At 37.2% G+C, this 17,447-nt stretch overlaps 1 protein-coding gene and 1 long non-coding RNA gene across 2 annotated transcripts; both read left to right on the top strand.

The window, feature by feature from the left end:
• Window positions 1–764: 764 nt before the first annotated feature.
• Window positions 765–4,020, top strand: LOC139608088 (uncharacterized). The gene is made up of 4 exons (XR_011684948.1): window positions 765–827; window positions 1,089–1,409; window positions 1,951–2,274; window positions 3,959–4,020. It is a non-coding gene; the product is annotated as an uncharacterized lncRNA (long non-coding RNA).
• Window positions 4,021–10,118: 6,098 nt separating this feature from the next.
• On the top strand, window positions 10,119–16,863 carry LOC139607786 (uncharacterized). Its single transcript, XM_071460993.1, has 6 exons — window positions 10,119–10,223; window positions 10,507–10,568; window positions 10,833–11,153; window positions 12,092–12,415; window positions 12,730–12,855; window positions 13,081–16,863. Exons 2-6 carry the CDS (start codon window positions 10,514–10,516, stop codon window positions 13,167–13,169), a joined length of 915 nt encoding a protein of 304 aa, XP_071317094.1. The 5' UTR covers window positions 10,119–10,223; window positions 10,507–10,513; the 3' UTR covers window positions 13,170–16,863.
• The last annotated feature ends 584 nt before the right edge of the window (window positions 16,864–17,447 follow it).

Genomic DNA, 17,447 nt, shown 5'->3' with positions numbered 1-17,447 from the left:
TCCATCCAAATACACTTGTGTAAAAATTAAACATCATGTTTTCTGTTGCCAACGTTATGAACAACAGAGACAAAAGTCTGTTGGTGTGTCCTCTGTATTAAACGTCTCAGTGGAGACACACAACAAGCAAAGGTTATGGACTAGAACTACCCAGCCTGCAGAATTTTTACTGAAGCCGATAATACACATCTCATAATTAAAATCTGTTTCATAGTAGCTGTCAGCAGATTTAATCTCTCAGATGTAAGATGTTCAGAATATAACTGCAAAAGCAGAGAATCTAGTACTTTGTTCACTGGCGAATTGTAGGCAACAACACAATAGCTGCTTCCTTGTTTCGTGTCACACAACAAGATGACAAGAAGAGCACAGCCGTCTCTCAGTGGAAAATTTACAGGTCAGCCTTAAACAGCCACAAAGATGATATCACACCATTGTGAATGTGGTGAGTGACGCTTTTGAATTTTAATTTATTTATAAAACATTCTTGTTTTTTTTTTAGTTTTGTTCCCATCATTTACAGTTTATATCAATTGAGTTTATTAATTGAGTGAGTATAAATTGTCATTTTTGGAAACTGTCTGATTATAAAATATATAATGATGCATATGCTATTCATATTGTTCAAGCTTCATTTTTATGAAAATGGATTTTCTAACTTTGACAACAACTAACCTTTATTGTAGTAATTTAACACCATGAGTAAAATCAAATATAAATAAAAAGTAACATTTCAAATAACTTTTGATTTATGTGTTTCAACAGACAAACAATGATTTCCATCTGCATGATCCTCACTGCTTTGGCAACAACAGCTCTGGGAAAGGGTAAAAAAAATTAAAATAAAATAATATTTAAGTATGGCAGAAAAGTTAACCAAGACTATTGCTAAATTTATGAAGGAGTTAAAAACCGATTTAATACTTATTTACAGAAAAAGTACTTTCACAAAACTATAATGATATAATAATATAACACTATAATGACATAATAAAATGTTGAAATTATGTTGTACACTATTCCCATATTTCATTTTATTTGTATTTTACCTTAAGCATTTCCATTTTTTTTTTTGCTTGTTTTTTTAGGGGCTGTTGAATGCAATTTCTCTGAACCTACTGGAGGTCAGCAGTGTTTTGGAGCAGAGGGGCAGTTGTTGCTTTTTCACCTGCCAAATACACAAGATAGAGAAATGATGCTGAAAAAGGATAACAAACATCTGATTTTAAAAGTCAAACATCCGAATGTGACTCTGAATGAGGAATATGTGAATCAGTCCGAACGCTTTACTGGTGGAGTATTAAACCTTGGTGACGCAATGAAGAGACACTCTGGAGATTACGTGTTGGAAGAATTTACATCTAATGGTGTTTTACAGAAAAAAGTTCATGTTCATCTAGAAATACAAGGTAGGTTAAATAAATAAATAACAATAATGATGTGTTCAACACCAATTGTGGATGAACACATAAAAATTGCAAATATACATATATGCATAAAAGGGAATACAGTGATGCATTAAATATGTATCATTACTGTATATATCCATGCTTAATACCTGCAGCTTAAAGATGATCTGTCATTATCTGAAAATAAGTGGCCAAATGGACTGTGCAATGAAACATTTTTCTTTAATAATTTTCTTCTTCAAATATTTTTTTGATTACATATTTTTTACATTTTCTATTTTTATTATTTACATTTTGTATTAACTAATTAGTTCCCACTTAAAAAAAAACATATATGGTTATTATGTTTTTGGGAGCATTTTGCCTTTATTCAACAACACAGCAGAGAGAGACAGGCCCCGTGATATTACTTTGTTTGTTTAAACATGCTGATGAAAAACATGTCATAGAGGCAAGCTGATGCACCAGCCATAGTATAATTATTTCATGGGCCATTATTCATTTATATATATGTATATATGTGTGTGTGTTTGTTTTCCAGCTCCAGTGTCTGAGCCAGCCATGTCTCAGACGTGTTTGTCACCAGAACAGATGACGGTCAGCTGCTCCTCTGAGGGAGATGGAGTAGAGTTCACTTTGACTGTGAACGGTCAGTTACTGAAACACACCAGAGATCACAGTCTGTCCCCAAGTAACTGGACAACAAACACACAGTCACTGACTGGGAGTACAGCTAAACAAGACAAATCCGGTGCTTCAAACGTTACCATCAGCTTACACGGTTCACTGACAGGAAACTTGACTTGTAATGTTCAAAACAACGTCAGCAGAGAGGAAACTGTTATTCACCTGAAAAGCTGCAAAGGTACAGTGTTTAAAGAATGATCAATTTCTTTTTTGCCTCTTTTGTTTGACATTAGCTTCCCTGTGCGATTTCACTTATTTTTGTTACAAATAACAATCTTAACATTTTTAATATTTTTAGGTATTTATCTGTGTCATGGTTGCAGTGGCAAAGAAGCTCCTTTAATGTTCATGCTATCCAAATCATTTCAGTGAGGACACAGGTGTGCAGGACTTCATACCAAACACCAAAAAGAAACCAAACTAGTTGTGTTCATGTGGAGTAGCAGCTGTTTAACTTAAAGTTCCCTCCATGCCTTTGCTTGTTGTCTTTAACCTATGAAAATGGAAGATGTTAGCTCACTATTTGAAAAAGCTAATTTATTATGTTCTGTGGTCTTATTCACTGGGGCCATGACCCAACCTCAGTCCACTATGATGTTTTGCAGTAGCACAGGCCCTCACCTGCAGTCAGTCTCATGCTTGTGTTTCTGACATTCTTTTCTTTTCTAATTACACATCCGCTGCAGTAAGTAACAGGTAGAGAGGTACAGTAACAGAAGATATGATGATAGACTATAACTATTGCAAAAATCAGACCCATTCTGTGTCGAAAGGATGCTGAAAAGCTAGTTCATGCATTTGTTACCTCAAGACTGGACTACTGTAATTCTTTATTGTCAGGATGTCCCAAAAATTCAATTGATCCAAAATGCAGCAGCACGAGTAGTGACAGGAACTAGGAAACGAGATCACATCTCTCCTGTGTTAGCTTCTCTGCATTGGCTCCCTGTAAAATCCAGGATAGAATTTAAAATCCTCCTCCTCACCTACAAAGCCATTAATGGTCAGGCACCATCGTACCTTGGAGAGCTTATACTTCCCTATTTTCCCAATAGGACACTTCGCTCTCTAAATTCAGGTCTACTTGTGGTTCCAAGAATTTCTAAGAGTAGAATGGGGGGCAGAGCCTTCAGCTATCAGGCTCCTCTCCTGTGGAACCAGCTCCCAGTGTGGGTTCAGGAGGCAGACACCCTCTCTACCTTTAAGATCAGGCTTAAAACTGTCCTGTTTAGTAAAGCTTGTAGTTAGGGCTGGCTCGGGTATGTTCTGACCCATCCCTTAGTTATGCTGCTATAGAGCTAGACTGCTGGGGATTCAAATGATGCACTGGGCTCCCTCTCTCTCTCTCTCTCTCTCCCTCTCTCTGTCCTCATTCTGCAGGTATCTCTGACTCTGGAGCAGCAGGATCCAGATCCACCATTACTCATCATTACTATTAACCACTATTATCTGTCATCATTATTGATAACACCATTACCTACACAGCTGTTCCTGGTCTCGGTCTCTCTCTCTCTCTCTCTCTCTCTCTCTTTCTCTTTCTCCTCTCTCCTCCCCCCACCCCCCCCCTTTTTTATCTCCTCCTAAACCCAACTGGTCGAGGCAGACGGCCGCCCACCCTGAGCCCGGTTCTGTTGGAGGTTTCTTCCTGTTAAAAGGGAGTTTTTCCTCCCCCCTGTCGCCAAGTGCTTGCTCTTTGTGGGAACTGTTGGGTTTTTCTCTGTAACAAAGTAAGGTCTTGACCTTGCCCTGTAAAGTACAAATAAAATTGAATTGAATTGAATTGAACTACTTGATAAAAAAGTACCTCTGAACACTCTCATCATATCATCACAGTTGGTCTGATATTTGTTTCTGTTTTCTAGCTTTGACTTTTCAACTTGTGGCTGTGGTTGTGAGAGCTGTTGTCATCACTCTTCTTCTTTTCTCTCTGTGTCTTGGTATCTTCCATTTACATAAAAAAACAAGACCCATGACTGTCAATGAAGGTAAGATAATTTAATATACAGTTTATAAAAGCTAGTGCTGCTATTGTCCAACTTATTTTGTCTCCATGTGTTGGTACAAAGTGTTGTTAACCCTGTTTGTTATGAACTGACTGAAGTGGTTTTAAAGGCTTTCGGATCATGTATAATTTTCTTTGAAGAAAATATAAAATGCAAAATTAAACAAAAACATCCCATTACATGATGTTTATTATGAAAACCAGTAGTTCTGCTCTCGATACTCTGCAACCTTTTTCCTGAAGAAAGGGGAACAAAACACTTTTGCTGAATTAGAGGGGTCGCTGATTATTTTCAAACCCATCCAAAGCATGCGGGTGTTATAAATATGACAGATGCTTGGCAGCTGATGACCAATTATTTTCGATACTGCTCTTGTGAGAATGTGAGACCACTGTAAAAATCACACATCCCTGCCTTTGATACCCCTCCAATTCTTAAGTTGTTGCAAAAAGAACAATCACTGGAGGATTTTCTGCATTATATGGTTTACATTGACATTCCATTTTAGAGAAGAAGAAATTGTGGTCCCCTGCCTGCTCATTGATATATAAGGGCTGCAGCTCATGCTTGTTTTTGCATAAGTCTACAAGCATCTCCTTGGTTTTGAAGATGTTTCAGGTCAAGTTGCTCTGAGCAAAACACTTAACTAGAGAGGAGGCTTCTGCTCTGTATACTGTTTCATTACTCCCAGACAACTAACCCAGACATCAGATCCATCACAGTGGCGTCATCTGCAAATTTGAAGATTTTAACTGAGACAGAATGAGAAGTACAACTATTAGTGTACAATGAGTACAGGAGAGTCAACAAAACACAACACTGGGGAACACCAGTCGTTTACTCATGGGCACTGACCTTGATAACCTGTTGTGGACTTTCACTTCTTGTGATCTATTGGTCAAAAAGTCAAGGATCCAGCTACAGTAACTAAACTAAACTGACTAAAATCAATAAACAGTACATGTGCATAGGTAGCACCGGCCTCTAGCTGCTGCAGGGTGCAGTGAATGCGAAGGGATCCTCCACAGACCTGTGTTTTCTGTAAGCAAAATGAAAAGGGTCAAGTGTCACAGTGCCATTTATTTTATCTAAAGCATCTGTGTTAGAAAATCTTGTGTGGAAAAACCACCTGCCAAGGAGGCACTCATTAACAACCTATCCAATATTGTATTTGAGAAAGTCTTTGAATACATAAGGATGTTCTGTAAAATAATCTTTTTCTGAAATAATTCTAAGCTTGTTTTGAACTTTTCCAGGTATTTCCAAAGCCGCCATTCTCTGCTCAACTGTAACGAATCCAGCATAATCTTCATATGAAACATTGATCTTGCAATGAGCCTTGCCTTAATTGTGTCTCAAATTATAGCCCTGTTAAAAATCTGCCCTCACATTTATCTGCTATAATTTTGAAACTGTGGGAATTGTTTAGCCTTCTTGCATTTGCTTTCCTAATGTGACTATTGTGCTATTTTTTCAGTGACTTTTGTTTGGTATTGTGTGTATTTTTTTGAAATAAACATCTATTGAAAGACTTATGATCAACACAATCAACAGATTTCCTTTTGACTACAATGTTGAGTTGTTTCCTGACTGTGTTTCACCATATACACACTTGTTCTATGTGAATGTGGAGAGACATCTTGAAAGTAAAATGGAATATCACTGAGACTGTCCATACTTTATCATCTCCTCTTTGTATTATTAAACCACTGTGAAATTTGAACTTTTGAAAAGTTAAGATAGTGTGACACAACACTGAATGGAAATAAAAGATAGAGAACAGCGATTCACGAACAATGAATGAAATAACATTTGAATGAGACTGATTTCACTGCCAATATGGTGTTGACTGGACAGATAACATCACAGTGTTACAGGAATTTAATACCATCCAGAGCCCAACCCTGACTTTTAAGCTTTGCTTTGACCCCCACCCAAAAAAAAAAAAAAAAAGGTTGATTTGGAGACTTCATGTCGTCATCTCAAATCCCTGTAAATTGACCTTGTTAAGACTTCACGGGGTGGCCCTCAAGTTTGATTAAGCCTTTGAACAACAATTCAACTTCTCAGCAACAGTGCAGGGAACATGTTGTAACTGAGACCCAAGTATTGAGCTGCACGTAGTGACCACAAGGTGGAGCCAAATGTATCCACATGCAAATAGAAAGTAAAAACATCATACAATTTTGAGATACTTGTATTCTACTTGTTAAGTTAAAAGCAATTTTTATTCCATCATTTATTTGACAACTACATCTGATCTGTGCAGCTGAGGCCAGTTCTTTGTCACTGTGCTGTATATTACAACACACAAAGCAGTGCTTATTAGGAATCATATTTGTTTTGCTAATACTAGCAGCATACAACTACCACAGACACTTAGACCATTCTTACCACTACCATTACTTGAGTTATTATTATTTTCACAGCTGCATCTGCTGCTGCTGACATAACTACCAATAATACGATCTAACCACAAGCACCACCATGACTACAGCCATTATCACTATTAATAATATTATAAATCACTGTTCCACTCTCATTCCTAATGACAAATGTAGTATAGTAACATATAGTACATGTAATTGCCTGCATGTTTTATTCACTTTTATGGATGCTAAGCTTGATATTGAATATGAAAGACCTCTCCCTGTCTCCTCCTTTATCTGTTTCTCCCTTCCAAGATAATATTATCATTCGCTGTATGGTCACAGTCTCAAAACTCTCCCTCTCTCTCTGGAACCATAAAATATAGCTGTCACTACTGCTACTGCTGGTATTAACATCAACATGTCCATTGTAGCTGAAATACAGTTGCTACACTGGCTATTTAGGGCAAAAAAACACAAGCTGTCCAGCACTAAAAGTCATTCACATAATGTGATGTGACACCTCAGCAGCCACTTTGCAACACCCCAAAACCACACTGACCATCAGACAACCCAGAATGTAATTACAACTACCTAACAATAACAGACTGATAACTTAGCAACAGTAACTGAAAAAGTAACCTGCGACACTCACATATGAACCATATCCACAAACTTTGTGATCATCTAACAGTCAACAAAAACACAAAGGACCAAACACCAAATCCTGTCTGTTTACATATCTGTACACTAACAGAAACAAGCTGCACCCAACAAACCCATGACAGAGCATAGAAATAGTTTACAGTTCACATTTAGGCCAAAAGCCACAGCTTTGAGGACCAACTATACAAATTAGACAGAGGGGTTGGGAATTTGGATGACTTGGACATGTAAGTAATGATTATTTTTATGAACAATTATTGTGCCTATTATTTTCTTGATTAATCGATCACCTGTTTGGTCTATTAATGTCAGAATATGGTAAACAAATGTCTTGTTTTGTATGGCCAGAATTCCAAAACTTAAAGATATTCAGTTTATTAACACTTCAGACGTAGAAAAGCAGAAAATCGTGGCTTACAATTTACTTTCTACTTTAAAACTTACCATTAATCGATTAACAGAAAAATTACTTTATCGACTACTTCTGTCGATCAAGTTAGTGTTACAGCTCTGATCCAGACTTTGGAAAAAGGCACTGTCATTGGGTTGCTCTGTGTCTTCTAAGAAGTTGGTTGCACACAGGTGTTGCACACAGACAGGTGGTCAAGCAGTCCTAATTTGATTCCATCTGGCTGATAGGATTGTTGCTACTTGTCTTGTGTTGAGTTGATATGGTTGTTGCATAAACGTTTGCATTAGCATTACTATACATTTTAAGATAGCATGAGTTAAGGGGTGGTTCTGGTAGTAATTAGATGCTCTTTTAAGGGCCTGCACAGCCATATAAGTATGCTGCTGGGGTATGTCTGTGCTAGGATAAATGGAGGGAGGTGCAGAGATATGTGTCTGTACATGCAAATATGGCATATGTTAATTGACTGATTGCAAACTAACTTTGGTTTGTTTCATAGGAGGGGCTTCCAGTATGAAAACAGGGTAGAGGCAGTCCTCTTTTGGGAATGCAGTTTGGGCCTGGAAGGCTGAAGGTTGTGTTTGTTTTTTTGGGTGTTTTTAATGGCACGAGTTACCTTATGATAATTTGAAGAGCTTTTGTACTTAGTTTTTTGTATTTTTGTCATCTTTGTAAATTGTAACAAACTTTGCACCTGAAATGAATGTTTTGATTTCTCTTGTGCAAATGGTGATGACCACAAGAAAAGCACCAGGGGAAGGGCAACACCTGGCTGATAAAAACCTTGAATTGGAGCCCATGGTCCACTGTGTTCAGATAAGCTGCTTGAGGAGGCAGAGAGAGAGACAAGGGAGGAGACCAGTACCCACGACAGGGATTACATCTCCCAGCCAGCCCAAAAGCACACAGGACCTTTCAAGGAGGGAGAACAAAGGAAGTTGCTATTGAAACTAAAAAAGTTTATAAATAAAATGATGATGTTTCAAAATAGTTAGTGTGAGGTGATCTGTGTATGAGCACTTCCTGTTGCACAATTTGAATACCGACATTAAAATTGTTTTAAGTTGCTGATTTGGAAGGCAATGCTCTTTGTCTGTCTCTTTGTCATACTCTGATTAACTGTTGTAATGTTAAATAAAATGATTATTGGCAATTTTCATATGAGAATGCCATGGCCACCTCTTTTTGAGTTCAGCAAAAACAGACAATCTAATTCTTGACTGATTTATATAAGCAATCGAAACTCTTAAAAAAATCAAGTGGTTGCCAGTCTGCTGCATGGTAATGCTGAATGCCAACTAACTGGACAGTTGTGTCAAACAAATACAGCTACGTCTATCTGTGTTTACCACAGACAGCGAGTCTGAGAGACTTGCAAATGCAGGACCGTGTAGTGACAGAGGTAGTGACAGAGAGGGAAAAAAAGCTGTGGTTTTTAACTGTCAGGTTCACTCAAGGTTTAATTCTTCATTTTCCCTGTTGCCTGTGAGAAAGTTAGTGATTTAGATGATTCTGAGTAACATGTAGTATATTTTTTTTAATACAAAGCTTGGCTATACAGTACATCGAGAGACAGGAAATGTTTATTGCTTCATGTGGCCTTTGCAGAAATACAACACCTTTCATCAGGTCGGTTTAAAATGTGCTCATAACATAGTTAACTGAAATATCTAACAGGCCACACATGGGTGTTGGAAACATTTGGTTATGACATTAGAAATGGGATGGGGAGCACAGTACTTCAAACAATGTTTGTGAGAAACTGGTAGTATTTGCACAAGACAATTTAAAAGTGGATTCTGTTAAAATTATAGTAATTCCTAAACTGGCACCAGTTTGACAAATGTCTAAGAAGAAACATTCACACCTTGAGGCTTTTTGATTGTAGTAACATCAGCAGCTGGAATAGCAAGTAAGGAGTAAGGATCTCTGTCCTTTGAGAAGGTTGCTCTTTATTCAGCTTTCAGTGCTCTGCAGAACTACAGGCTTGAGCACTATTGTCAGCAGTGGCCATTTCTACATGACCATTACAAACTAGCCTGTAACTTGGCACTCTGTTCTACGACAGTTATTTTATTGCTCTCAGGAAAATAACTTGAGTAAGAGGCTAGTGTAGAAGAGGCAGCAGATTGGAAGAGATAACATTCAGGTTGGCCAAACCAAGTGACTAAAAATTTCATTGTGATCTGAATTTCACCAAGTCCATCCAAAAACACTTTTGTAAAAATTAAACATCATATTTTCTGTTGCCAAAGTTATAGACAACAGAGACAAAAGTGTGTTGGTGTGTCCTCTGTATTAAACGTCTCTGTAGAGACACAGAACAAGCAAAGGTTATGGGCTTTAACTACCCAGTTTGCAGAATTCATTTTACGTAAGCTGATAATACACATCTCATAATTAAAATCTGTTTCATAGTAGCTGCCAGTACATTTCTATGCACACATTTCTATCATTATCTGTCAGCAGATTTAATCAGTCAGATGTAAGATGTTCAGAATATAACTGCAAAAGCAGAGAATCTAGTACTTTGTTCACTGGCGAATTGTAGGCAACAACACAATAACTGCTTCCTTGTTTCGTATCACACAACAAGATGACAAGAAGAGCACAGCCGTCTCTCAGTGGAAAATTCACAGGTCAGCCACAAAGACGATATCATACGATTGTGAATGTGGTGAGTAACGTTTTAGCTTTGCTGTCATGATTTTACAGTTTATATGAATGGTGTTTATTAAATGAGTGAGTATAAATTCTTATTACTTTTCAGAAACTGTCTGATTAAGAAAATAAATAAGGACACACATGCTATTCACTATGGTTCAAGCTTCTTTTTTTTAATAAAAATTGATTTTCTAAGTTCTAACTAACAACTAACCTTTACTGTATCATGTATGAGTAAAATCAAAAAAAATAAAATGTAACATTTCAAATAACTTTTGATTTATGTTTTTCAACAGACAAAAAATGATTTCCATCTGCGTGATCCTCACTGCTTTGGCAACAACAGCTCTGGGAAAAGGTAAAACAAAAAAAATAATATTTAAGTATGGCAGAAAAGTTTACAAAGACTATTGCTAAATTTATAAAGGAGTTAAAAACCAATTTAACATTTATTTACTGAAAAAGTACTTTCTCAAAAAACTATAATGATATAATAATATAAAACTATTATAACATCATAATAAAATGTTGAAATTATGTTGTACACTATTCCCATATCTCATTTTATTTGTATTTTACCTTAAGCATTTCCATTTTTTTTTTTTTGCTTGTTTTTTTTTAGGGGCTGTTGAATGCAGTTTTTCTGAACCTACTGGAAGTCAGCAGTGTTTTGGAGCAGTGGGGCAGTTGTTGCTTTTTCACCTGCCAAATACACAAGATAGAGAAATGATGCTGAAAAAGGATAACAAACATCTGATTTTAAAAGTCAAACATCCGAACGTGACTCTGAATGAGGAATATGTGAATCAGGCTGAGGGCTTTACTGGTGGAGTATTAAACCTTGGTGACGCAATGAAGAGACACTCTGGAGATTACGAGTTGGAAGAATTTACATCTAATGGTGTTTTACAGAAAAAAGTTCATGTTCATCTAGAAATACACGGTAGGTTAAATAAATAAATAACAATAATGATGTGTTCAACACCAATTGTGGATGAAGAACACATAAAAATTGCAAATATACATACAGCTCTGTATTAGCATTAATTTGCAGACAATGACAAATGGTCAAAATAATAAAAAAGATGCAGTGTTTTCAGACCTCAAATAACGCAAAGAAAACAATTTCAACAAGAGTGACATTCGAGTGCGCTCACGGTATCCCTCTGCCAGTAAAGCCAGAATTGAATTGAAATTGAGTGCATAAAAGGGAATACAGTGATGCATTAGATATATAGAATTACTGCATATATCCATGCTTAATGCCTGCAGCTTAAAGATTTCTTTTTTTTGTTTTTCTACATTTTTTATCTACATTTTGTATTAGCTAATTATTTTCAACTTGATAAAACATATATGGTTATTTTTTCAGGAGCATTTTGCCTTAATTAGACAACCCAGCAGAGACAGTGACAGGCCTTGTGATATGCGTCTTAAGCCACGAAACTCACAAAATAATCTAGAAAGAAAAGTAGTGACTGGATTTATTTGTTTAAAAGTGTTGATGAAAAACTTGTGATAGAGGCAAACTGTTGCATCCGCCATAGTTTAATTATTTCATGGGCCATTATTCATTGTTTCATCATCATCTGCCTCTATGCCCCACGTGCCACAAAACACTATCTGTTTTGTCAGCATTAGGTTTCAAATGTTTCATTATATTGTTTCAGTTACATAGATACCAATAAAACCTGCAGAGAAAATTATCCAGTAACTCAAATACTTTGTCTTTCTAAAGAATAAGTTTTCTGTCACTGTATAACTCTGAATTATTTTAGGCCTCAAAAGTTTTTCTACAGTTGAAATAGAAATTAGAATATATATCCAGTGGCACTTTGCTTTAAATCATGTGTTAACTATAAGTGTGTGTTTGTTTTCCAGCTCCAGTGTCTGAGCCAGCCGTGTCTCAGATGTGTTTGTCACCAGAACAGATGACGGTCAGCTGCTCCTCTGAGGGAGATGGAGTAGAGTTCACTTTGACTGTGAACGGTCAGTTACTGAAACACACCAGAGATCACAGTCTGTCCCCAAGTAACTGGACAACAAACACACAGTCACTGACTGGGAGTACAGCTAAACAAGACAAATCCGGTGCTTCAAACATTACCATCAGCTTACACGGTTCACTGACAGGAAACTTGATGTGTAATGTTCAAAACAACGTCAGCAGAGAGGAAACTGTTATGCACCTGCAAAGCTGCAAAGGTACAGTGTTTAAAGAGCGGTTATTTTCCTTTCATAATTTTAACTCTTCAATGCTATTCCATATTTTTAAACCAATAAAAATGATTAAATTAATCTTCACTCTCTGATACTGTACATCTCTGAAATCTTGCACGTGAGAAGTACCATCTGGAATCTTAAACTGTATTCTGTCTTGTGCTGTAGTTGTGAACAATAAATTTTAATTCACTGCTCCTGTAGATGTTCCTGTATGTCAAACATCTGATAAAAGAAAAATTGAGAACAGTGTCATCATGATGTATGATAATTTGGTTTGCTATTTTTTTGTTTCCCAGATGTTCCTTCTTCCTTCCCTGTGGTGACTGTGGCTGTGATAGCTGGTGTTATCATTCTGCTTCTCCTTTTTCCTTTGTGTATAAAAAATCTTTGTAACAAATCGAGACCCACGACTGTTAATGACCGTAAGTAAGAGATTGTTCTCCCATGTCATCTTCTGTCTCAATAAAGACCATACTGACGATTAGGTTACCATAGTTTTATCATTTAACTTATACTTTAGGTGGCTACTGCATTACCTTTATATTTTGGTAAGAGTTACTTAAGAAAGGCTGAAAAGAAGACATGATGTTCTCTGTGAGGGGATGTTTCTTCAAGTCGTATTTCATGTCTATTTTTAATTTTCCCAGGTAACTCTGAAGATGAAATCATCTACACAGATGTTAGAGTGATAAGAAATATGAAGAAAACCCAACCCACCATACGCAACGCACCGTAATTTTTTCTCCCAAGGCCTCATTAAGTGTCAACTTTTTTTTTTTTTTTTTTTTTTATACCTCATATCTAAACCGTGAAATAAAAACATCCTCAGAGACAATTGTCTCTGTGGCCTGAAGCAAAGGTGGGGCTGGGGGTGTTTGTCAAATTAATTTCCATCTATAGGCTCAAGTTTTTTCTTCTTGTGTGGGTTATCATACTTTCCATATCTACAGTGTATTGCACCATGGACTATTCACAGTTAACAGAATAGCTCTGTTTTCTTTTGATTTTTATGATTTTGTTTTGAGCATTTTGGATTTGCTTTTGAAAATAAGATATTTTTTTGTCTTGTAATTGGGGGACACTGTAGACAAGTTTTGAAACATTTTAAAGTGTTTTATCTTGTATTTTCCAAATAAACATACTATATATGTATAAGTTTTGTTTTCATACAAACCATCAAACCAAGGTCAAACTGAACAGAAAGAAGATGACTGTTTTCAGATTTCCATGAAACTGATAACAAGTATTTGCTTTATATTGAACTTTATTTTATTTATCAATAAAAGCAGTAACCCATGGGTGACATCTGGAGGATACACACTGTTCTTGCAGTTACTAACTGAAAGAGGAGTACAAGCTTTGTAATTGTGAAACAATGTAGTGACCATGAGATGGAGCTAAAATTCCTGTCCTGTAATGACATGAAGGTCATGAAATGATAACCATTTAATGTGTCCTCCTCCCCCCCTGTTACGTGCCATGCAGGGGCATAGTGTTTTTTGTTGTTGTTTTCCTCCTCCCTCTGTTTCCTGTCTTTCTCCCTCACCTAGTTTTCCCTCTAGGTGCTGATGGGTTGATTGGATTACACCTGAGCAGACTGGAGGACGGCCTATTGGTTCCCAGGCTGTCCGAGTGGCCAATCATCTGCCGGGAGTTTACATAAAGGGGAGCCTGGATGAGGAGCTCCCTCTCTCATTTTCCCCTTATTGACCTAGTAGACTGCCTGTGTTGTGTCGTGTTGACTAGACTGTTACTTGAAGGTTTGTGTGGTTCTATAGTTAATAGAAACTGATTCCCAGTTTTACTTTTCGGCAGCAGTCCTACACAATCAACAGTCACCCTATCAAATGGTTCACCTGTTACTGGTATGGGACAGAGAGGAGCAGGGGAGGATCACCTGATTTGGTTTACCAGCGAGTTGGCACACATGACAAGTACGACAGTACTGAACAACATCAGATTTCAGTCTTGGCCAGAAGAAATGTTTAAGGACCCTGTTATAGGTTTTTGTGATCCCCATGTGTCCCAACCATGGGTGATCATGAGCCAAGGATAGCACCTGGGAACGATAAACTGTAGGCACTACAACCTGATAAACCACGCCCCAGTCTTCATCCTCTGACACATCACTAGCCCAGCGGTGCATCAACAGTCCATTATCAAGGATGTAGGCCACTTTCTTCTGCTTAGCTGCCTCCTGACTAAGAACAGAGGAGTGACATTTGATGAGTGTGATATCACCTTGTTGGGCCGTGATGAATTCTTTTCTGGCAAGTTTTCAACCCCTGGACTGGGGAGAGATGACATAATGTCCACTGGCTGGGCCTTGGAGGGACTGTTGGACTTAGTCACTACAACATCAGGAAACTGTTCTGCACCCAGAAAAGAATCAGATAAGTCAAGGCCATATTTTCTCGACTGGGCTCTGGTAACCACACAAGCAGGAAAAATATCAGGAAGTGTTTGTGTAGTATAGTTGTTTACTGTACATATTGCATTGAGGCATAGCACTGTTTCCACCTTGTTACCAGTGTAATATCATGTCAAAGCTGGTTAACTCTGGTTGACCTTTATTCAAGGTTGTGCTACAAAAAGGTCGGACCTTGATAAACTTGTGCTACAACATAATACATCATGTGGCAATGTACTGCATTAGCCAAACCTTGAACAAGCGCACATTGTTTGTTGACCTTTTAACAGCGTAGTTCTGCACAACAGTAAAAATCTTTTGTCATAGCATTACAAACTGCTTTGCAGTGTTTTGGCATGTGATACATCAATTCATTAATCTGGCCTTCTTGGACTGTACTTACATCATCTTATGGGTACCTGTAGATATGGGTAAACTCTCCCTCCTTTGAGAGTTACAGATTAAACACAAAAGTCTTATGTGAAGTTTTATATGAAACATTACAGGTAATTAGACCTAATGGCATACAAAAAGCCATACATTAAGAATCAAGTCAAGGCTAAAGTGAAAGCTTGATTTGTTAGTCTTCAGTGTATTGACTCTACTTCTGGACCTCAGTCTACCACAACACGACCACATCTCTCTCTGTTTTCGCCGTCTGTTTTCTTTGATCTTGTATTCTTTATCTGCAAGTCAAACACAAACTGTCTGTCCCTGTTGGTGAAGTAAACATATCAAAAGCTTTGGTTTTCGGCTACACTAGTAAATGATGCATGTTTATATTCAGGCCTGCAAACCAACCATGCCTCATAGAAGTTACTTTATATCCTACTAATCTGCAACATCAGTACTTTAAAGCAACACAGTGCAGATTAGGTTTTCTAGTAATATAAGAATGAAATGTTATATAATAAACATATTTTCTGAGTTGTAAAATATTGGCAATGAACATATTGGCACAATGTTCACTGACATCATAGTTAATTTATTTTCCTACAGTATCCACTCATAGCAACAAAAGCATGATTCAAGTTGTTTACCTTGTGTTGTGTATTAAGGCACACACAACACATGGTTAAGGTCAGGTCAATACTGTGATCCTTATTAAATATGGGTAACAGGGACTTGAAGCATGGGACACAAGGTGTCCAAAGTCCGGCCTGCAAAGTCCATAAGGTCAATAGGAACATTGATAGGAAAAATAATTCAGGCAGAAATCACATATATACATTCCCAAAATGTGATTGGGAGAGTTAGAAAGTGAATTGGTAGTATAATGTTGTAATTTGGTAGACAGGATTGTTATGTTAAATTATGTACATATTTTTCTGGCTGACATTCAATGGTAACTTTTGATAAATCGTAGAGCACATTTATTACAACTCTCACCCAATAACTATACTTGTCATACTGCATACATACTTCCTGTTTCCTAACCACCAAGCTGCCTATGAATCTGTTGTGTTGTTGCTCTGGTTGTTGCTTAGGCCTTTCTTGTCCTTGCTGACTGACTGTGTTTCCAAATGTTTCTGTTGGGCAAACCTTTCTTTTTGCTTCCCTTTATCCCATGTTAGTTTTGTTGCATTTTGCTACATGTGTTACTCTGATAATAAACACCAACCCCTGTTGCACATGCTATGTTCTTTGTTGTTGTGGTTTGCTAGAGTTAAAGTAGAATCTTTATGTTACTCCCTGCATTCCCCTGGACATTGTCTTCAAAGGGTTGTAACACTAAATTTATGATAAAATGTGGCAAAATGTGTTTAATCTTTTAAAGTGATCTGATGTATTCACAATATAAAGGCCAATAGGTAAAGTTACATTCCCTCTGTACTTGGCCTGTTGAATTCACTTTATAGTTAAACATTCTTCCAGAGTACATGATAATTCTCAATTAAAGAGTACATGCACAGACTGCAGCTATCCATGCAGTTCAAGGCAGTACTTCAGTGGGTCTTAGGTGAACACAATTAGTCACTTCCTCAATTCTACCCACACAGCAAGACAAGAAGAGCATTTTACAGACAGGTCAATAAGCCATAAAGAGGACATTCTATTTTAAAAGCTGTGAGTGAACGTTTTAAATTTGAGTTTACTAATGCTGACATGATTGCAAGTACGAAAAAGTACAATTTCATTCATTGTTGCTTGATCTTTATGTTAATCTTTATATTAATTAAAGTGTTAACTTGTCTTTTTGAGGAAAACTGAACTAAACTTAATGTTTTTTAAGCCTTAAAATATTTTTCTTGAATAGAAATGGAATAAAATGGTATTTGAAGCAGTATTTAGACAATTTCACTTTTTTGGCTGGACTGCAATAGTCGGGTCAGCTCTATCTGGAATGTCCCTGACTCACTGACTGACTGGGTGATCATATTTCCACCACTGGTCAGCCGAATGCCACGTCACTGAGTTGGAGTTTCTGGTGCAAACAGGTTCTGTTAGGGGGCTGTTTACATCCTGCAGTGTTATTAACTTAGTGCATTGTCTTTTGACTTTTATCTCAACAAGACTGGGTATAAACCTGGTACATGTCCAGACCATGTATAGATGCCAACCAGGGGCTTAGGGCTACACCTCTTGTTACAGGCAGTCTACTGA

The sequence above is a fragment of the Trachinotus anak genome, unplaced genomic scaffold, assembly GCF_046630095.1.
Source record: "Trachinotus anak isolate AG129_WGS33_773 ecotype Australia unplaced genomic scaffold, CSIRO_AGI_Tana_v1 ptg000024l, whole genome shotgun sequence".
In the NCBI taxonomy this organism is placed as follows: domain Eukaryota; kingdom Metazoa; phylum Chordata; class Actinopteri; order Carangiformes; family Carangidae; genus Trachinotus; species Trachinotus anak.
This window is presented reverse-complemented; position numbering and strand designations above follow the sequence as displayed.

Excerpts from the sequence above, each read along its gene's own strand:
- LOC139607786 (XM_071460993.1), top strand. The coding sequence starts at position 10,514 with ATGATTTCCATCTGCGTGATCCTCACTGCTTTGGCAACAACAGCTCTG. Across the intron at positions 10,569-10,832 it reads AACAACAGCTCTGGGAAAAG|GGGCTGTTGAATGCAGTTTT; the intron begins GTAAAACAAAAA and ends GTTTTTTTTTAG. Across the intron at positions 11,154-12,091 it reads TGTTCATCTAGAAATACACG|CTCCAGTGTCTGAGCCAGCC; the intron begins GTAGGTTAAATA and ends TTTGTTTTCCAG.